The 23745-nt window shown below is 36.3% G+C and overlaps 2 protein-coding genes across 3 annotated transcripts in view; one reads left to right on the top strand and one right to left on the bottom strand.

Annotated features, from left to right (window-relative positions):
• ostm1 (osteoclastogenesis associated transmembrane protein 1) overlaps nucleotides 1-14744 on the bottom strand; it is a 44974-nt gene extending 30230 nt beyond the window's left edge. For both annotated transcript variants that reach the window (XR_012395333.1, XM_073932109.1), the window contains exon 1: nucleotides 14542-14744. The gene's annotated coding sequence lies outside the window, so the exon portion shown is untranslated. The remainder of the gene's footprint in view (nucleotides 1-14541) is intronic.
• On the top strand, nucleotides 14518-23515 carry nr2e1 (nuclear receptor subfamily 2, group E, member 1). The gene is given in 9 exon segments (NM_001003608.1): nucleotides 14518-14992; nucleotides 18170-18315; nucleotides 18740-18827; nucleotides 19534-19769; nucleotides 19878-20024; nucleotides 20145-20241; nucleotides 20399-20548; nucleotides 20883-20988; nucleotides 22260-23515. Coding segments are annotated over 9 exon segments (1191 nt in total). The 5' UTR covers nucleotides 14518-14934; the 3' UTR covers nucleotides 22423-23515.
• The last annotated feature ends 230 nt before the right edge of the window (nucleotides 23516-23745 follow it).

Below are 23745 nucleotides of genomic sequence, written 5' to 3'. Positions count from 1 at the left end.
TCTGATGGGTATTTTGATCTGAAACTTTATATACACATTCTAGAGACGCAAAAGACTTGTATTAAATCTGAAAAAAGGGGTAACCTAGGTGCCCTTTAAGTCTGTTAAACTGAATGTATTGTAATTGCATTGCAACATGAATGCTGCAAAAGTAACCTCATGAAATAAAAAATAAAAGCTTTCACCGGAAATTCATCATTGACTAAAAAACACTAGCTATGCATACGACCCATCTAGGAACATACTCCCTGAGAGGTGTTTAAAAGATGGCCGCTGAATAAAATGACTTGCCTTAAAGGGACTTTGAGGGCAATTCACTCTGACAATCACCGATCATTGGCAACAGACATTCTGTCACGTGTTTAGATACTTAGTCAAAGCTCTGCCTGAAATACACTGTAAAGTATACATTTACAGCCACAGCCATATCCCCCTGCAGCCCAAGAACGGTTACTTACTGAAGCTAAGCAGGGCCAAGCCTGGTCAGTACCTGGATGGGACACCCCATGGGAAAACTAGGTTGCTGTTGGAAGTTGTGTTAGTGAGGCCAGCGGGGGGTGCTCAACCTGTGGTCTGTGTGATACCTAATGCCCCTTTATAGTGAAGGGGACACAGTGAGCGCTGTCTTTCGGATGAGATGTTAAACCGAGGTCCCGACTCTATGAGGTCATTAAAAATCCCATCGCACTTCTCGTAAAGAGTAGGGGTGTAACCCTGGTGTCCTGGTCAAATCCCCTTCATCAGCCTTTACCTATCATGGCCTCCCAATCATCCCCATCCACGGAAATGGCTCTATCACCGTCTCTCCACTCCACCTATACAGTAGCTGGTGTGTAAACGCACAGGCATTGTTGCCGTCGCACACTGGTGGTGGTGTGGAGAGACCCCCCTTATGATTGTGAAGCGCTTTGGGTGTATGGCCATAAACAATAAACGCGCTATATAAATACACATTACTTACTACATACTACTTGTTAATTAAACGTATATCATATTTTGTGATTCATGGGTGTTTTTCACTTTATTTACAGTTCTGAATTACACCATGGGACATGACCTCTGCTCCAAACTTTAGATGTTGAAAATATAACTCTACAGTTCAACGAAAGGTGTGTTGTGAAAAAAAGAAATAAAGTGCAGAAATCAATCAGTAAATTGTTACAAAAATCGATAACACTTTACAATAAGGTTCATTAGTTAATGCATTTACTAACATGAACTAATCATGAACAACACATGTACAGCATTTATTAAGCATAATTGAACATTTACTAATGCATTATTAACATTCAAGGCCATGCTTGTTAACATTAATGCACCATGAGTTAACATGAACTAACAATGAACTACTGTATTTTCATTAACTAATGTTTATTAACATGAATAATCTCTGTAGTAAATGTATTGTTTATTGTTTGTTCATGTTAGTAAATGCATTAATTAACATTAACTAATGAACCTTATTGTAAAGTGTGACCCAAAAATCATTTTAATAATAATAAACCTGTTTTTTTTGTATTATAATTAAAACAATAAATTCAGAAAACATATTTCAAACTATACAAAAATAGCTATCAAAAACTGAGACAATCCAATGAACGCAATGCAAATGTGTATATAACAGAAAATACAGATGAATCACAGAATATATTAAGCTATTAATTGACATGTTATACAATGTACGCTTAATTAATTGTAATATTTTTATTTACATGTGAATAATCGTTCACATAATTAAAACTAATAGTAAATTTTCATCCTTATAACATAATAAATATCCACATACATTATTAAGGTTTGATTGTCAGTGGTATCGCTGAAAGAAAGACCCCCCTACAACTCCTTGTTAGTTGCCAACTATGAACTTTTTTTGCCCTGGAGAGCAGTTCAGTGCGAGTCGGTTCTCATTCACTGGCCGGCTTTTGTGGGCCGCCCTCGCTTTCATTCCTCCGTGCGTTACACCAATTAAAGGAGGACGTGCAGCAACTGTAATGGCCCGAAGAGTGATTGTTTTTGACAAGCAACAAAACACATAGATCCACCCCTCCGATTAGGACAGCCGGGGGGAGGTGTATTTTAGGGAGGTAGAGCTCAGCCCAGTCAGTGCCCTTAAAGAGGCATGAACTATGAGAGGAGGGATATGGCCTTCAAGGAAAGGGTTTTTTTTTTCTCACAAAGACTGGTCATGTCAAAAAGGAGGACAGAGAGATACCCAGCCTCCCCCTGCCAAGCTTTATACATGCTGCCTTCGTACAAGTGTCAGCATTAGCTTTTACCACACCAGGGCTCGGATTGAAAAGCCTCAAATTCCAGCATCAATGAAATTCCTTAAGAGCTGGATCTTAACACACAGAGCAAATCCACAGGCTAAATCCAATATGAAGATTTGCTGGTGCTTTGCAGTCATAATTCAATATGAAGAGCAGTGTGACTTTATGTAGAGATGACAACAGTTCCAGAGATTCTTGTAGTCAAATGATGTTTTATTAAACCACTTGAGCACTCATTAAAGGAGATTACCTACAATAACTGCCTGTTAAACAACTGTGATCTAATTTAACAACATAAATTAGTTTTTGCACGTTAATACTGAAAAAAAAAACTCACAACAGCTTTGGTTTTCAGACACTAGCAATATTGGTGTCAGTGAATCTTATGTGGTTCCAACCATATGTTTTCATATGTGATATTAACTTACAAAGGCATTTAAATAAAAAGGAAACATTTTAGTTTAGGTCACAATTCACAATATTAACAAACCATTAACTAACACTACTAGCTTAATAAAATAGTAATTAGATGTTTATTAATAGTTAGTAAAGTAGAAGTTGGGTTTAGGTTGTGGGTGGTTTTAGAGATGCAGAATAAGATCATACTTTATAACTACTAATAAACAGTTAATATCTCAGTTATAGGCAGGTAATAAGCCAGAAGTTCATAGCATGAATTGTGACCTAAAGTGTTACCAAAATATGTATATATATATATATATATATATATATATATATATATATATATATATATATATATATATATATATATATATATATATATATATATATATTTGGAAGGCACGTGTTGATTTAAAATTATTAGTAAATAATAGTAAAACTGTCCATACAACATCATTCATCAATGATGCACAAGGTCATGGACACAAATGTAAAACACAGTTTGCATTTTAATAAATACTATAAGTGTAAAATAAGAGAAAAAATACTGTAAGCACATTACCTCATTTTTCACACTAATTTACCTGATAAACTCTAAAATTGTCAATATAGGTAGCCCTGTCACAATACTCAATATATCGACCTATCGCACAACATAAACATGAAATCAATCATTTCTTAGTGATTCAACATATATTGCTCATACAAGCAAACCAATTCTAGAAACATTTTAGCTGAGTGTACACATCTCTATCTCTACTGGAGGTGTCAGTGTCAGGATGGTTAAAAAACACTGGAAACTCTAGTATTTACAATAAATTTAATCATTCATTCATTTTCTTTTCGGCTTAGTCCCTTAATTAATCAGGGGTGGCCACAGTGGAATAAACCGCCAGTGGATGCAACCCAACACAGGAAAACACCCATACTCTCTTGCATTGACAGACGCACACAACTTAGCTTACTCAATTGACCTATACCACATGTCTTTGGACTTGTGGGGGAAACCAGAGCACCCGGAGGGAACCCACGCGAACACGGGGAGAACATGCAAACTTCACATAGAAATGCCAAATGTCTAAGCTAAGACTCGAATCAGTGACCTTCTTGCTGTGAGGCAATTGTGCTTCCCACTGCGCCACCGTGACGCCATTTACTATACATTACTTTAGTATATTTTCACGTGGGTGTCTGACAATTGAAAATAGATCTGGTAGCAGATATCGCAGCCTCTGTTACTTTTTACCTTGCACTTTTTTGTTAACATTTGATATTAAGGATGTGCATTTTCACATACTGATTCCAATGGCATTTAATTTAATTAAATTATATAAATTTTTACAAATGTATTAATTACATTTTTAAATGACATTAATTAAATTAAACATTCTAAACAAAATATTATGTGTTCTTTGGAAGAGTGTACTTGCATTGATGATATTATATTATCGTTCTGGCATTATATAATGAGTGGCATAAAATGGTCTTAAAATGACAATAATATCGTTTATCACAATATATTTTTGATTTTTGTGCAATATATAATAATTCTATCTATAATAATAATTCCACATATAGAATAATTATACTACATATATATATATATATATATATATATATATATATATATATATATATATATATATATATATATATATATATATATATATATATATATATATATGATACCAATTTATTAATAATAGTTAATCATCTCGACTAAACATAGTTCAACAACAAGAGTGCTGAGCCTGAACCAGATTCAGATACTTAAATATGGATCATTGTATATTAGTATGTGTCATATAACATCATAAAATTTCATTGATTGATTGCACTGAAGCAAATCCACCGGTGACATAACGCAGATGTGAGGTGAAAGTGATCAGCAGGGGTGCGTGTATGCATTGCTCCTTCAGAGAGAAGGCTTTGGCCCAGATGCAGCCATGTTAACTTTGAGTGCCCCCCCTCCCCAAACACACTCGTTTCCACTCTTCCCAAGCCCCCAGGTTGCCTTTGCATGACATCATCGCTTCGGCATGCCCCCCGAGCCCCTGCGAGTCTCCCATTAAGCCTCCGCGAGCCATACGTTTCTTTCTCTCCCTCTCCTTTTTTCCCCTCCTTCTCTTTCTCTTCCTCCTCTGCTTCCACCAATCCCCTCCCTTTTTCCCTTAACCAGGAGAAGGCATTGTTTGGGGCGAGGGCCTGATCAAAAAACGTGGCCCGCCCAAACTGCGGCCTTTCTGTAAATTCAATAAGCCCACCTTAAAGATTTGCCTAATTAATGGATGACATCTTTGGCTGGAGGAGAGGCGAGGTATTTTGCTCGGGCTCGCTCATTGTTGGCCTCCTAATTAACTTTCCCAGGTCAGCCCGGGTCTCAGCAACCTGGGAGTGAAGAGCTTCATTGTGAGAGGAGTTGTAAACTTACTTTTTTTGCCTCGGCACTTAAAAGGGAAAGCAACTATAGGGAACAGAAAATATCCTATTTAAGGCCTTTGTGAGTGAACTGCCTGCACATGGTCCAATAAAGGAAGTCTTTTTAAATAAGCGTTCATGGTCCTCCCCACAGTCCTCCTCCTCTCCCCTCCTTCTCTCCTCTCCTCTTTTTCCCTTTCGGAGCGACGAGGAAAGGTTATGAATGATAGTTTGGGGTCTAAGGAGTGAGGGGCAAGGGCCAGTCTTCTGTGTACCATTTGTGTTTGAACCTTTTCAGCTAGTCCGAGTTTGGGGGGAAAAACCTTTCGGGTTTGTCTGGCAACTGTACGACTGCCGAAATTCCAAGTTGGAAATGTGAACGCCTTATTATCTCCTACAATTAGGACAATGGGGATAAATATCGCAGACGGATGCGACTTAATGCAAATGGATATTGTCAAATGTCACAGAGGAGCTTAATGACAATTGTAAAGAATAAACGGAGCACAATACCAATCACTCTTTGGGAAAACAATGCATCCATCAGTTACACCTAATAACCCCCCGCCATCCTCCGCCTCGCTCTGATATGGTTTCTCCCCTCCCTCCCTCGGCACCCACTGTCTGATCCCAAAAGCGAAGCCTCCTGGTGAAATGAGTGGGGTGTGATCTTCCCACAGTCACTGAGGCCAGCGCCAGCGTCAGAACATCATTCATGACCTTTACTGGTAATTTAACCAAATACAGCAGACAAACATCAATGAAGTGTTAAATAAATTGATCATTTACGATACACACATTTTAGTCAATAATAGATCAGATTGAGCTTAAATTTGATGACTTTAGTTTAATATATATTATATGACTGATGAATAAGTTTGAATAATAATGTTTAATCATTACAAATATTTTTATTGAATAATTTTATATCTGACTTTTTCCAAAAATATATTTTACTTATTACATATTTGTTGCTCTACTGTTATTTTACAAAACACCTCTACTCAGCCAAAACTGATCTTTTACTAAAATGAAAGTTCTAAAATACATTCAAAAGACCAAAAATTCAAAAGAATTAGTTAAATAAATGCTCATTTACACCACTTTTTTGTATCAATTTTAACTTTTAACTTGAATTTAACTTAAATAAATATATTCTCTAAAAAGTAACCATGTCCATGACTGGTGTACATGAACAAGTTTCAAAAGAAAAGAAGAATATGTAACAATAATTAATAAATTAAAAACGTATTTATCTTCTAAAAAGGGGCACAAGTAAGCTTGAGAGATGTTTAGTGTTATCAAAATCTTATTTTGCTACCAAAGTCTTATTAATACTTCTCTTGGAATACTTTATTGTTTCATTTTAATTGTTGTTGCTGTAGAGCACTATATATGTATAGGCATGTTTTATTTTACAGTCATTCATTTTACAAAAAATATAGTAAAACATTTTTAACCCTTTAACTGTCTGCTCTACCATGTTTTGACTTCTTTAAATAATGACCGTTTAATTCATTTAAAGAATGACTGTTTTTAATAATGGCTCACACACTCAGCATTCCTGGTTTACAAATAAATAAATGAATAAAAAATAAAATCAATCAAACATAATCCTGTTGCACTACAAGTGATATCAATTAAATACATATTTACATTTAATTAACAGTTAAAATTACTTATTCTTTTTTTCTTAAGTTTTATTTTTTCTATAATTTAGGATGTAGAAATACTGTCCACAAACACACATAGTCCACTGTAACTTTAAGGCCAAACTGAAAGTCATAACTCTAAAACCAATCAACTGGTGGACCACTGGATCTCTGTATTGTATTTCACATCATATCAAAGCCATCAAATGATGTGATGAGCTTTGGCAGGCAGATGATTTATGTGAAATATGCCATTGATCCTTTAATTTTCTTGTCGGCTTAGTCCATTTATTAATCCGGGGTCGCCACAGCGGAATGAACCGCCAACTTATCCAGCAAGTTTTTACGCAGCGGATGCCCTTCCAGCCGCAACCCATCTCTGGGAAACATCCACACACACACTCATACGCTATGGACAATTTAGCCTACCCAATTCACCTGTACCGCATGTCTTTGGACTGTGGGGGAAACCGGAGCACCCAGAGGAAACCCACGCGAAGGCAGGGAGAACATGCAAACTCCAGACAGAAAGGCCAACTGAGCCAAGGTTCGAACCAGCTACCTTCTTTCTGTGAGGCGACAGCACTACATACTGCGCCACTGGGTTAATGCTAAACCATATTTAACTATTTAACTACCTGCTCTACCAAATGGTTGACCATATTTTGACTGATTTAAATAAAGTTTTAAGCTACACAGCATTGTTGGTTTACACACACACACACACCACTACACTTGATTTAGTTTTATTGTTAAAAACAAACAAACAAGAATACGTGTTAAAGATGATTTAGTATTTAATTTTTTTTTATTTTGATAGTTTTTTATTTCTTTCTTTTGGGGTTTTCACCTTTACTGACAGGACAGTGGAGATTTACAGACAGGAAAGTATGGGGAGCAGAGAGGGGGGAAGGATCAGCAAATGACCTCATGCAGGAATCGAACTCGGGTCTCCGTAAGCACCTGGGTGCTATATGTCGACTAGGCTATTGGTGCCGACTGTTTATTTTTGTTATAAATACATTGGTCTTACACTTTATATTTTCTGATTTTTTATAGTATTTGTATTAATTCCAGTACTTACATAAACCGACATATCAACCATTTGGTACAGGTTAATATTTTAGAATATATGTGTGTTTTATGAGTGTTTGAACTAGCAACATCAATTAAAAATATATACATTTAATCTACAGTTAAAATTACTTATTATTATTGAAACTAATTATATTACTTTTATTATTTAGGATACATTCCACAAGCACACATAGTCCACTGCAACTTAAAGCCCAAACTGAAAGTCATGAAAGCAATCAACTGGTGGACCACAGGATCTCCGTATTGTACTTCACATCACATCAAAGCCATCAAATGATGAGATGGGCTTTGGCAGGCAGATGATTTATGTGAAATATGCCATTGATGAGCCATCGCCTAAAAAGACGAATACGAGCAAACCGAAGAAAGTCGATGTCACAGCAGAATAAAGTTTGTCATTTGGTGAGCCTAAACTGGTTGTCAAAACGGTGTGAACGGCGAAAGCTTCTTTAGCCAGCTGTCATAATTTGTTAACGAGGCTTTTCAAAAAAGCAGAATGATAATGAGAGAAGCGAGAAAAGAGAGAGGCTAGAGGGGGTGCCCTTCATGAGTGACTGTGGAAGCGGAGAGTCGGTCCCCAGGGAGCCGGGACAGGGGGGGACGACATCAGACCGATTTCAGCGCAGCAACATGATGGCATCTCTCATGATGCTTTTAATATTAATGAGAGCCCGCTCCAGCACTCTCAACAGGTGCCTCTTGGCATACAGGCCCATAGCCGCTCTCTCCTGTCCCGCTGATGATAACACCTCCAAGTCTCAGGAGGAGCTCCGGGCCCTAAAGAGAGGGAGGGCAGGCCGAAAGGGAAATGCGAATGAGTTAAGTCATCCATTTAAAAACTTAGACGATGAGGGGAGAAAGGAGCTCTCTTTTAAAGTCACCTCTCGCCAAGCCGAACCACGAGGTCTCGATATTTCTCCTCTTCTCCCAAACCCCCTTGAGAAAGAAATTGACTTTTGTTTGGAGTTTGTGAAAAGTGGGAATCAGGAGAAGGACAATGGGGCTCCCCATGGAGAGGAACCGAGTGAAGCCATCTCAAATCAGTCAGCCAAGGGACCAATTAATCCGGCCATTGTCAGGCCCAAGCCACTGCCAGCACATCAACACATTCAGAGCCCATTGTCCCGACCCTCCTGCAGTAGGATTTAGTCCGTCCAACAGCCAGTTTTGTCCGGGCCAGCTCAGGCGGAAGTTTCTCACTGACAATTTGCCCCAAATAGATTTGTCAGAAAGCGTCCATCGACCTGCCAGTTAGACAGGGTGAGGTTGTGTTCGGCCTTTATTATTACTATTATTATCTTTTTTTTTTTGTGGAAATTTCGCCTGGGTAATGAGAAAATCATTTAAACAGGTGTGTATTATACAGTTCTCAGCATATATAAGTACACCCCCCACAAATCTATCAATTAAATTAATATTTTCTACAGGAAGCTTTACAATATTATATTTGTGCAGATACATTAGATTAGTCAGTACTGAAGCCAATTCTAAAACTTATCTAATAAAATAACTTACGATAACGGTCCAAAAATATCTTAGTAAAAATATTAAATTCAATTTATAAAAATAGCAAAAGTCTAGAGAAACAAAAAAATATATACAATTTTGTTAAAATGTTGTAGTTTGTCATTTTTTGCAATATTTTGCAAGAATTTAAATGTTTTACACTCAAAAAATGCGGTTTGCTGTTTCTACTACTTCTACTCAATTCTACTGAAGAATTGAAACAACACAATTCTCAAGATTTTTTCCAGGACAACATAATTGTTTTGTGTTCAAGCCTCCTGAATTTGTAAAACCTAATAAGCTAACTTAATACCTCCATGTTGTCCCAGCATACAGTAAATTGATTATGTGTAACCCAGCATATTTACAGTGTATTGTAAAATGTTCTGTGACTAAAATATTATTTTAATAAATATATATTTTAATCAATCTGTTTGGTTCAAATGCATCAATACATATTACCTATATTCACTGAGAAATGGATTAAAACATTCATTTTCAAAATGGGGTGGACTCATATTTGCTGGGTTCTGTACATACAGTTGAAGTCAGAATTATTAGCCCTCCTTTGATTTTTTTTTTTTACGTTTTTAAATATTTCCCAAATGATGTTTAACAGAGCAAGGACATTTCACAGTATGTCTGATTGTATTTTTTCTTCTGGGGAAAATCTAACTTGTTTTATTTCGACTAGAATAAAAGCAGCTTTTAATTCTTTAAAAACCATTTTAAGGTCAAAATTATTTGCCCCTTTAAGCTATATATATTTTTGATAGCCTACAGAACAAACCATTGTTATACAATAACTTGCCTAATTACAACCTGCCTAGTTAACCTAATTTATCTAGTTAAGCCTTTAAATGTCTCTTTAAGCTGTATAGAAGTGTCATGATAAATAACTAGTCAAATATTATTTACTGTCATCATGGCACCGATAAAATAAATCAGTGATTAGAAATGAGCTATTAAAATTATTATGATTAGAAATGTGTTGGAAAAAATATGCACGTATAAGTACGTATGCGCATCCTTTAGTACGGTGCAGAATGAAATGAATACCATAACAGGTTATTGGGATAATACATACATAAATCTGTAAAAAAAAAAAAAAAAAACAATAAGGGACAATTTGAAGATTCTCAGTTTCTGCAGATTTGCTGGATTTATTAGGTATGGGTTTGAGTGAAATGTTAATACTTGTTTTATTTTAGAAAGTTCTTATTAAATGTCCTTCAAATTTGAATTGAAAATATTGTCATGTTGAGCATTTTTATGCAGAAAATGACAATTGGTCATGTTTTCATTTATTGTGACAAAAAATCCAGGTTATCCAACCAGAGAAACCGACAATTGTCGAGTAGTCTTAATTTTTACACAGGTGTGTATGTGTGTGTTGCTATGTGAGTTCTCAATACTAAAATGTCTGAGAGTAAACTTATAGTTACAGTACTTCAAAATAAAAAAGCCTTAAGATGCTTGTTAAGTACACTTTTCTATGAAATATAAAAAATATTTTCTAAAGTGAAAAAAAGACTATCCTTTCCTTAATTTCACTTCAAAGAGATTATTGTACAAACGTTTAGTGATTTTTTATAATTCATCTCTTTTAAAGAGGCTCAACACCTCTTAAAGGATCTTAAAATTGTTACTTTTGTAGGAAAAGCAGCAAGCATGTTCACTGTTTCTTTTTAGAGATTGTTAACAAGGCAGAACAATAAACAAAAATGGTAAGAAACACAACACAAAAAAAGTTGATGTGCACCAGTTTGAAAATCATCTTCTTTTGAGTGAGAACAAGCAGCATTATGCACTCAATCAGGTGTTCTGTGGTAAAAATCAAAGATGTGTACACGTAAACTGGAAGCCGTTTAACAAGGAATAGGTGTTCAATACATATGGACTGGTTCTGGAGGACAGCAGTGTGACAATGTACCATAAGGCATGAACTTTGTTTATAATTTTAATCTAGAATTGTTTGTCCTAGTTTCCTTAGGTCACTCTTAAATAACTGAATTGCATTTCAGTTTGGATGAAACTTATCTTGACGGATAAAAAAAAATCCTTTCACCTCATTGCAGGTGTTTTAAGTTAATATCAATGTAGCTCTGGTTAAAAAACGTTTATATTTATATTGTATGCTCCATTTTTCAGAGTAAAGGAATTGGAGAGTGAAATTCAATACCTTTAAAGATCTTTTTAAGACTCTTTCCATGCATTTTAAGATTTTATAACCACTTTCAATCTGAAACACTGGCAATATTTTAACTTACAGCATATTTACTATATATTAATGCAGGAAATTAATCTAAAACTAAAACATTATTCATATGCTGAATAAAAATCTATTAAATCTGATTAATTTTGCAGGTTGGCGCCTATGGAGCTGCAGAAATAATGGTGTTGCCTTGATTACTGCAGCAAACAAAGCAGCATAATGTCAAATCTGGCAGGATTTTATTGATTTCATAAACTAAACAGCATTCTGATATTAGCAGATTTAATTCAGGTAAAATTTAGCATACAACTACATTGCATAATCAAAAATGATATAAAATTTAATTGCAAAATAGCATTAAAGACTTTTAAATATTTTTCGGGGACTTAAATTTCTCTACATTGATTGCTAAACTTTTAATACTTTTTAAAAGCCTGTGGACAACCTGATTTTTGCAGTGGTTTATTTCTTTGTGTATTTTATAAGTCAAAAAGAGAGGTGCATTAAGAGGAGCCTGCTTTTACAATTTTTTTTTTTACCTTTGTCTAGCAGCAATTTTCATGTTCATCTGGTTTGATGCTGCCTCATTGAGTTATACATATGAACAATGTACCACGACAGAAAAGTCTTTCGCAACATCTCCAACATGCTGTTACAGGAGTGGTTAAGGATAAGAGATGGTGTTGCTGTCCCTCTCCACTTTAAGGGCTAAGTAAGCAGTTGCATACTGATTCTGTCAAGCCAACAACTAGATACACAATCAGATGGTTCTTTGTCAGAGATTTTCATTGACTGTTATTGAGAAGAGAGTCACAAGCACAAAAAGTGAAAGCAAGCAGCCGGGGCAACCATGATGTTGGTTATGTTTGTGTAAAGACTATCTATGAATGACAGGATTAGGGCGAGTTAAGCAGATTACTACGAGCAGACCACCCCACCCCTAAGACACACACACACACACACACACACACACACACACACACACACACACACACACACACACACACACACACACACACATAAATACACAAATAGAGAAAGTGAAAAAGAAAAAGAGATATGTGGAAAGAAAAAAAAAGTCTGATATGTTCACAATCACAGATGAACATCATGTCGTTCACAGAAGTCAATAGACTTAATAGTCAATACCCAGCAAGCATATTTTGCTTTTTAAAAGATGTCTAATAGATGTCAAATAGACGCCTAAACATAGTCATCATGGCTAAAACAAGGCTTAATTTGGGCTGTCTAATATCTAATAGACGTCTAAGAAAAGGCCAAAACTAGACTAGTCATCAAATAAACAGAAATGAATGACTCCACATACAAAGTCTGTCTGTAATCTGTCTATTTGATGACTAGTCTATTTTTGGGCTTTTCTTAGACATCTATTAGATTTTCACTGACAGCCCAAGTTTAGCTTTGTTTTAGCCAAGCTGTCTACGTTTAGATGTATATTAGACGTCTGTTAAACACAAAATTGTTTGCCTTGATTTAATAAGTCATGGCCTAAAGTTTGCGGGTGATGCACACATGCAGTATGAGCCTACTGTGACACTGTTTTTCTTAGTCTGGCACACCAGGTCCTGAAAACGCACATTTGAATGTGCAGTCATTCACCTGTCAAAAATCCTAATTTCTTTTCAGTGCACTGAGAACACCGTTTAAAGGAGGACATGACAATCACTAATTGCGATTAGATACGCCCCCGTTCGCCACGTTTAGACCGAGATTTAGGGCTCCCATATGGCCCCGAGCTACCGTGGGAATGTTCATAATTAAACCTAAAATATGGGTGTCTGCTGGCGGCGGCCACAACATGGCACGCTGTTAAGGTCAAGATGTCATTGCGCACGCTCGCAAACGGGTACAGTTGTGATTCTCTACACGAGGGAAACTCGCACGCATGTGTCCCCTCGGAAACAGAGCGCGCGCATACTTCATTTAATACCGATGTTTTCTAAGTCTGAGGCGTTATTTATACATACTTGTTCTGTATAAATAAGTCAGTTAAAATGCATCCGATTAACATCATTAATAATCCTATTAATTTCCCTCTCAATATTATTCTCCGCGCAAGACTCATGAGCAGAGACGTTGACTGTTTGTTTAGAGGATTGTTCACTTCACGAGTAATGATGTAAAATACTTGGCAACTTATAACTTACTTAGAATATACAAAGTAAGGTTTGTAATACCCAACACTTAACAAATAGGCTATAAAAAAATAAATAAAAATACACAAACAGATGTGTGTACATTTGGGTTAGGCTGTTATTGGGGCAGAAAAAAAAGACGCAATTTAGGACATTATGTTAAAATGCTCATTTATAGCTATAATGTTTTCCATTTAGCATAACAGCAACATCACCACATGTTGATTCAGAATAAAAAATACACTCTTAAAAAATCCTCTAATTTTGACGCCGTGCGCATAAAAGCAGGCAAGCTGAGAGCGCTGTGGAACAGTGTGATATCTGGGCTCGAGAGAGGACGGAGCAACAGGTGCACGCGCGCGATGGAAGGATCCGGGAAAGCGCGAGAGAAAGTAAGTGCGCAGCAAGACAGAACAAAATAAAAAGTGATCATCTTTCTAACCGAATGCCTAAACAATTTACTCCAGCCTGTGTCGGTAGTTAGGTCAGTGAACTCTCTGAGAATAGAAATGTGTTCCTAATCAGTGGCAAACGATTGATTCGGTCATTTAAACAGCCTTGCTGATCCTAATCAATTCCTATAGAGCGAGCGCACTATTAGCCTCTGACAGTGCCTGACTCACTGTGTATGCAATATCACTTCATTCGTCCTCGTGACGTCACGCGCGAGCAGGAGTTGAAGCAGAAGGCAGGGAAAAGCTAAGTGGTCAAAGGAAGTTGGGCTCTCCTCCCACCCTCCCTTCTCTCCCGCCCTCCTACTCTAATACATCTCATACATATTACCAAACCTTTAATCTGACGGTACACATCACAAAGTCACTCACCAAGGCTTGGGCTGCGACGCATTTCCCAGCTCACGTTGTACATTTGAAGCAGGTGTTGAGCGGTACAGTTGTTGGCTTGGTTTCACAGTTAGTTGCACCAACTTTTACGTGGGGCAGAGAGATCAGAGACCAGCTTTGGCATATCATCTGTGAAGCTGCATCCATCATCCATCAACAGTGAGACGTAATTCGGATTTTATTTGCTGAAAAACAAGAGGAACATTTTGGACACATTCAGAAACTGCAAGAGAAATCAAAGGACCAGTTGTGCACCGCAAATCGGATGTTAAATGTATGTTTCTTTTTTCAATCTAAGTCAAAAGTGCTAAGACTGCCCTGGGCCTGAAAAGTTGAACTTTTGAAACGCAATTTCTCGGAGCCGTGGTCTTCAATATGAGCAAGCCTGCTGGTTCAACAAGTGGTTGTCTGGATATTTTAAATGTCAAATCCAGTAAGTAAACTGCATTTGCTTTCAGGACTATTGTGAAGTTAGAAATGGCGTGATGTCGAGTCAAAATGCTATTTCGTTTTGTTTACGAAATAATTAAAAGTGAAATAATTGCGTATGATCAATGTGACAAAAATAATATCAACTTCAAAGAGTTGTCAAATGCATATCGAAATGTTTACGTGCTGTCACTGTTGTCTGCCTCTATACGAAAGATCTATATTTACAATCAAGATTATCTCAATTAAGGCTAAACATTGTGTATATCAATATTGAATACACGTAAAGTCTAAGAAAATCAATAAACGAATAAGGTTGGAAAGGCTTAAATAAGTTTGAGTTTAGTGTTATGCTGCTTAGAATGTTTTGACAGCTTACGTTGTTTCACTATTACATTTTGCAAATAAGTACTGAGGTATTTTCGAAACTCTAAAAATGTAGGTAACTACTAAATGTATTCCAACAGTCTTTATTTCATAATTATGCGCAAACTATGCATAGTGTGTCAAAGCAGATATTTTCCTTATTGAGTGTCTCCTAGTATCTCTTTTGACTCGTGTTATTTAAAAAAAATGCAAGTGGCCTATAATTAATCTAAAATAAATGTTTTCTTGACATTTTATTTTTAGGATTGCAATTCTAAAAACAATCTGACAATAAACATTTCTTGAAGAAAAAAAAAACTAAATATTTATTCTAATTCGAGAAAGTCTGCATGCTTGTGATAATAAAATTTTATACCTCTTTGACCTTTAAGACTATAGAAAAAAAATAATTAAAAGTTTGTATGTATGAGAGATTTGACTTTTAAATAATGCAAGAGAATTGTTTAAGTGGAGTTCAATAAAATAAGGGAACCCATATACAATTGTTTCTATTGCACAATAGTATTAGCAATGATTTGTAAGTAACTGATGATATGATTATATCGAAAACAATTATTAAATCTAGCTCGGCAAATTAGTAATTTTGTTGAGGCCTAAACTTTTCTTTCCTTATTCAGAATGCTTTTAGCCTTAAACTGTTTCAAATAAGTTTTAGATGCCTCTCACTTTTTAAATGATTCTCTTTAGCAATTATTTTTTACATTATAGGGGTAACATTACGGCACTTATACTGTTTGGGTGGTCGAAGGCCCATTAAATTTAGGGTTTCTCACAACTGCACCTAATCTAGTGCAGCACGTCCCAGGGTTGATGCTGATTACAGTAATGAAATATGCCATATGTCCTTAAACAATTACAACGAACAATGCATCAGACCGGGACCCCCACAGGGGAAAGTTAAAGACCTTCCCTAAAACAAATCCGCCTTCAATTCATTATGAGTTTCTTACCAATCCTTACCATTGTGTGCTGTCGAATTATGCGATGATTGCATCTGTTCTGGATGGAAAACAGTAGGCCTTCATCGAAATAAGAGCTATCTGGTTTGATGGGTTTAATTATAATTTATACACATAAAATACTGAAATTCACAGACCAGGATAAAAATGTTTCAAAACTAAAATTGTAAATGAACTTTTAATTATGCATTTTTCTAAAAAAGCGTTGACAAAAGCGTGTACTAATGTAGCTATTTTCGAGTTTCAAAGCGACAAATGCAACAAGTTTTCTGCAGTTTTTTTTTATTCAAGCGCCCACCGTTGGTAAAGAAATATTTCATAAACCTGCATTTATATCAAGACTTTGACTCGAACTTCGCACTTTCTAAAATGTTAAAATAGGAAGGTAGACACACAAAGTCACTTTCACGTCACAATTCACAAAAAAAGTCATTATCATTTCTGTAGAACATCTGGCACGCACAGAAAATAAATGTGTTTAACGCATTAAAATGCAGCTTTTTTCTTTCTTTTGGTGTAAAAAGTCAGAGAGCATGAAGTCGTTTTCCTTCTCCGTCTTTACCGGTCTATATCCGAATTCCCATGCTACACTTTTTGACGGGTCACTGGAAAATCAATGAGCAGGTGGACATATGTCAGTGTAATTACATAGCCGTTTCTCTAAACGACTCCCCCATATACATGCAAATATGCCTCTATTGACAGACTTAAATACAGAAAAAAAAGTGTTCTGCACACACAAGAAAAATCACAATTTTCATTTACTCCAAGTTCATTTGCATACACTTCATCTGAGTCGCTGAAACGCGCTGGTGCGTATTATTCTCCTCTCCCGTGTCACTCCCTAATCCGCGAGCCTATAGACGGCACGAAGAAAGCAGTTGTCGAGCTTCATTATGAAGCGGGGTTGGCAGCTTGTCGAGACCAGGCCAGTCAGACGAGGCTCAATGGGGAAATCATTAAGTTAACACTCTCCCTAATGTCGCCATTGTGCGAGTCTACTGAACATTGTTTTATGGGACCTGCGATATGACGCTTCCCACCGATGCGCCCTCATTTTAGGCCTACTGTTTATGCATTCCTATAGCCTGACGCATCAAAAGTGCGTCATTTAACACAACATTTTAGCTCAACAGTTTGTTTAGCTGTAGGACAAAGATTTGGGAAGTGCAGAACTGTACTGGAACTTTTTAATAATTTTAATTATATGAACAGGTGCGTTTTTCATTTCGCGCTCTTTTTGGAACTTCAGAAAATCAAAGATGTGACACATTTGCGTAAATCTTAAATGAATTGTTGTGATAAAAGTATACCCAAATTTTCTTTTGTTGGTCAACCACGCGATACTGGGGCCTACCCATAAATCTCAATTGAAATTTTCTCAGTTATTTCAAAGAAGAGACATGTTTTAGAGATCCTTTGATAACTTTATTTAAAATTGTCTTTAAATAACAATTTTGTAATATACTGCACAAAAAAAAAAACATTTTAATTAAATGCATTTTTTTTCAGCAACGGAAATGCTTTATGTAGCTTATGTAAAAGGTTTTAATAAAGAACCTTTATTTTTTAAGTGTGTGTATAGCCAGCAAAATAGCTTCTGATCGATAGTGTAATTATATAAACATGTTCTCGTTCTAAATTGCAACATAGTTAATCATATACTGTGCAAATTTGAATTTAAAAAATAAAAGAAAAAAGAAGGAAAAACAAAACTGTTATCAGATGACTTTAACATTTATAACCCAACAAGATGTGTTGAATGTTTTAATAAACAAACAATTAGCAGTTATGTTTTAATTTTTTACCCATACTATATTTTCTGTCTCTGTTAGGTCGGATTCTGGATATCCCGTGTAAAGTATGTGGAGACCGAAGTTCTGGAAAGCACTACGGTGTTTATGCGTGTGACGGATGCTCGGGATTTTTCAAGAGAAGCATAAGAAGAAACAGAACGTATGTCTGCAAATCTGGCACACAGGTGAGCTATACTAATCAATTACAGCGATGTGTTGGAAGCATAACAGCGTCTGCTAATTTGATCTAAGCAAGCGCGTCTAAGGACTAGATTACACCTCCAGTGATTTTCATAATTGAAAGATTATCCCAGAAGTGAGCCCCCTCCCGCGCCTTTGAGGGCCCTTTGCCCCGTCTAGTGTAACAGGTGTAATCCAATCTAACGCACCGGCAGGACTGGGTGGATTTGGAGAGCGGTAGGCGGGAATGAGACTATTGGCCGTGCGGCGGGGGAGCGAGTCAATAGCCGTCATTACTCTGTCATTCCCACATACCTGTGGAGTGGAGATCACTGGAGCATATAGCAGAAGAGGCTGTTTGTGTGCCATTACAGCTAAACGAAATCTAGCCGACTGTATTTCCTTATTCTTTCCTCATTTTCTCCACAGGGCGGCTGTCCAGTTGACAAGACACACAGAAATCAGTGTCGCGCCTGTCGCTTGAAAAAATGTCTTGAAGTGAATATGAATAAAGATGGTAGGTTGTAGTATTTCTGTCTTTTTTAGATGTATTAATAGCTATAATAGAATATTATTCCGTAAATATTTAAGTTGCTGATTTAGTTTTTCTTTCGGCAACGGCAAAAAAAAAAAAAAAGTTTTACTTACCGCTCGTATAGATTAATTAGTAGGTGAGGTTTGTTTTTAGTCTAGATCTAACCTACTTAAAAAAAATTTCATACACGAAACCCCTAAGTTAAAATTCATAAATAGTTTTGTCATTTTAAAATAGTAGCTAAGCAATGAAGATTATTCTAATAAATATATTTAACATTTTAAAAAGTCGTCCACCAGATATATCAACAAGCGGCTTAGTTTATTTATTAAAATAAAGGGGTGATACTTTTAGATCCTCTTATGTATTGTAGGCTACCTTAACAATATAGACGTTCACCTTTTTATTAAAAAGATTAAATTACTCCAATGAAAGTTACTTGTGTCTATTACATTTACAGAAAATCAATACCATGAAAAAAAATTATGGCTTTAAAAAGCACCTAAATATTTTGGAACTATTTATCTATTTAACGCTATAGGCCTATGCAATTATTTTTCCACTAAAACACAATTAATACAAGTAGAAATTAAAGATCTAAAACGCAATAATACATCAGCTATTGGCTCGTGTTACTAACCTACATATTTTTATACCATCATTATTTATGACTCTTTTATCAATACAGCTGTGCAGCACGAGAGGGGACCGAGGACATCAACTATTCGAAAGCAGGTGGCACTGTATTTCCGAGGGCATAAAGAGGTGAACGGTTCGTCGACCCATTTCCCATCCACGTCTATCCCGGGGCCGCCGTTTTTCACTACAGTCACGCAGCTGGAGCCTCACAATCTGGAGTTAAACACGGTCACAAGCACACCGGAAAGGCAGGCAATTGTGGGACTTGCTCAGCCCACACCGAAGGTATCATATAGCTACAATTAAAACAAATGAGTTTCTTTTTTTAATGCTAAACCCAAACCCAATTCGTAAATCCCCGCTTATTTCTCGAAAACTGTGATTACATTTCAGTATCCTCATGAAGTTAGCGGCACCCCCATGTACCTGTATGAAGTGGCGACCGAGTCTGTGTGCGAATCAGCCGCGCGTCTGCTTTTCATGAGCATTAAATGGGCCAAGAGCGTTCCTGCCTTCTCCACACTCCCTCTACCTGACCAGGTAAACAAGAGTTTTTTAGGTTTTCACGAATTATATGCCAATGTTTAAGTTAAATGTAGCCCAAATAGTAAATCAAATGGTTTTAATGTATCAATAATGAATAATCTTACCTTTATTTAGTTGATCCTTTTAGAAGATGCCTGGAGAGAACTGTTTGTGCTGGGTATTGCACAGTGGGCCATTCCAGTAGACTCCAGTACCCTCCTAGCTGTTTCAGGTAGGCCATATTTACACTGTATTAATGCCTGCGAAGTGCATGGATGTTAACAAGCTTGCATTAGAATAGCTATTTTTATTTTTACAACTGCTTACAAAGTTATAGCTGTACTTTTATTATCTAGATTTAATTATTTATATGCCTTTTTGCAAATTAGGAATGAACACGGAGAACACAGATTCCCAGAGGCTCAACAAAATAATTTCGGAGATCCAGGCGCTGCAGGAGGTCGTGACGCGCTTCAGGCAGCTCAGACTGGACGCGACGGAGTTTGCTTGTCTCAAGTGCATAGTCACATTCAAAGCAGGTACACTGAAAAAAAAGTATTTAAAGACGATCCCTTGGATTTACTCATTTTTTTTTACTTTAAGTGATTGTAAATAATTTATTTGAGCTGAATTTAAACAAACAAATTTAGTTGAACATTATTAAACTTAATTTGTTTGTTTGAATTCAACATAAATAAATTGTTTGCAACAGTTCTGCATGCAACACTTTTTTTCAGTGAAGACTGGGTATAAACTATATAAAAATCCAGTAATTAATTCAACTGAAAAACATCCTTATTGTAATGTTTATCAAAAATTATTTAATGACAGAATGCTTTAAATTGAGTTAAACAACCATTCTTTCTTGCACAGTCCCAACACACAGTGGTTCGGAATTGAGGAGCTTTCGCAACGCGAGTGCCATTGCAGCACTTCAAGACGAAGCCCAGCTGACTTTAAACAGCTACATTCACACCAGGTAGGCCTACAGCAGCACTTTTAGGAACATGAGTGAATCTATATTTCACAAAGTTTGATCAAAACGAATTGATATATATATATATATATATATATATATATATATATATATATATATATATATATATATATATATATATATATATATATATATATATATATATATTTTTTTTTTTTTGACGTTCAGTGCAAAAAAAATGACGTTATAATGAAAACTAGGAGGAAATGTATCTTGTCTTTTCAGATCCACACACACACACACACACACACACACACACACACACACACACACACACACACACACACACACACACACACACACACACACACACACACACACACACACACTCACAAAATCTCATTGGATAAACTAAAATAATTTAATTGAGGGCATAGTTTAACTTAAAAGTTCTCATAATATCATGGATGTCTATTAGTCGTACATTTCGAAGACTCTTAGTTTTATTTAAAGTTATCCTAAATGCACTAAGATTCATGTTAAGTATATATGAGTTGCATAAACAGTTGATTGAGACTGATCTGAACAAATTTTAGGACAGTTATTGCTCACTGAGCAAAGCAACAAACTGTATTTTTGCTAATTAAGCTGCCAACATCCAATGGGTGCTTCTGTAAAGATGGTAATCTCAAAACTCACATTCACACTTCACATTACATGAAAATTCTTCTAAATCTTCAAACTAAAGTGAATAATAAACTCTAACAAGTCTTTTCGTTAACTTTAAACACCCAAGATAACTTTTATTGTCAACATTTCCCTTTTTTAATTCAGTCCCACGCAAAGCATACTGGGAACTGCAAATTCCTTAAGTAGTTGGACCAACACAATTCCTTCATGTTGTCCAAACACAAAACGTTTAAGTTAACTTAATTGTTTATAAATTTAAGTGGACTGAACAGAAAACAAATAAATTGGCCAAATTACAAGAATTGTATTGTTATACTACAAGCAGCAGTAATCATTTTTTTAAGTGTACGACATAAGTGAAGCGAATCACTATGCTATACACTTTTAGTAGCAATCGGAAAAAAACCCGCGCTAAAAATAATCGTGACTGGGGCGTGAGTCGATTCGAAATCATTCCAGGCTGAAAATCATTCCATTAATCAGTGAAAGCGTAAAATAGTTACATTTCAGTGACATCATGATAAATCTCAGCTGTTAGAACAACTACTATACAGTAATAATTACGAATTTATGCAACATGCCAAGTATTCCAAGTACTATCTAAAACAATCGTTGCTTTTCAGGTACCCCACTCAGCCATGTCGTTTTGGGAAACTGCTGTTGCTCTTGCCTGCTCTACGTTCAGTCGGACCATCCACCATTGAAGAGGTGTTCTTCAAAAAGACCATCGGAAACGTGCCCATCACACGACTGCTCTCCGACATGTACAAATCCAGCGATATATGAGCTACTGAGAGACAGAAAAAACAAAATGTATCGTTGACCTTGGCTTTCGCATGGACGCTGGGACAATGTGGACAATACCAGATGTCCTATGTGACACATCACGCACTTCTCTGGAGAATAAAGCTCTACCAATGTCAAGATGTTTTACGCAGGGAAATTATAAAAACAGACAGACTCACTTGCTGCAAGTTGAGCTCACTGCTTAGAAAGAAAAAAACGAACTTTTAACCAGTAATTTTCTAATTGATTTACTTTATTTAAGTTCGTTTATGAAAGTAACTTAACAAGTTTAATCTGTTCATGTTCTTTCAAGATTTAAATACAAAAGTATCTTAGTTTGTAGTCATATATTTGAATGGGGTGTCCGTGAGGTTATGTACAATCATTCATTTCAAAATAGGACGTGTATGTCCACTTGACCAAGTACCTTTTTTGACCAATGCTGTTTTGAATTCAGCGCCACTAATATTCATTTGTCAACAAGAAACCAAAAATGACAAAGAGACCATGAGGTATGTTGCAGGGAAGTAGGTCGCTGTCCCTTTGACATAGTGCTGAAAACCAAAGGCCCATGAGTCAGAACTGAAGAGCAAGTTCATTCCTGTTCTGCCTTCTGTAGTAGAAGCTCCAACTTTAATCAAAAACACTTGAACCAACTAATCGGGTTTACTTGAAATGTTTGTTGAACAGTTGGAGTTAAACTCTGCATGAAGGCAGCTGGATTGAGCATTCCTGACTTAATGCATCACATAATTACCTACTGAGGTGACTGAAAGGCCACAGCACCCACACCTTGTGACCTTAATGTAAGATTAGGATTCACTGGCAGGGCATCTAAAATCCTTTGGAAATATTTTTGTTGAATTTTCTGTGCACCCACTCTGCCATTTTAATTTTATTGATGTTTAAAAAGCTTGATAAGTGGCCCATGTCAGAGGTCACCATTAAGTACCTTTGTTTAAATAGCTACTAACCCTGGGAAAGAGACACAATCAGCACTTGGATTTTTTTGTAGTCTGTAAATACATTTCCTGTTGTACAGTGATAATTTTTGTGAAAGTTGTTCTAAGATATTAGAATAAATATTGAATATTGGTCACCTGGTCCTTCATTGACTATCAAATTCATGTCTTCTTCCTCTGTAGGGTTTTGGTTCCTTCTACAAACAGAAAAAGGTCCATTGCACCCTAAACAGGGTACTAAGCGGGGACAGAGAGAGGTTCATGTCTGCACGTAAGTGCATATTGAACCATTGCCGATACAATACCCTGGACCTTGAGTGAAGTTGCTGTGCCTCGCACAGCTCGAGGTTTCAAGCGCTCT

The sequence above is a fragment of the Danio rerio genome, chromosome 20 (genome assembly GCF_049306965.1).
Source record: "Danio rerio strain Tuebingen ecotype United States chromosome 20, GRCz12tu, whole genome shotgun sequence".
NCBI lineage: Eukaryota > Metazoa > Chordata > Actinopteri > Cypriniformes > Danionidae > Danio > Danio rerio.
The sequence above is the reverse complement of the archived record's forward strand: the minus strand, read 5'-3'. Positions and strand labels throughout refer to the sequence as shown.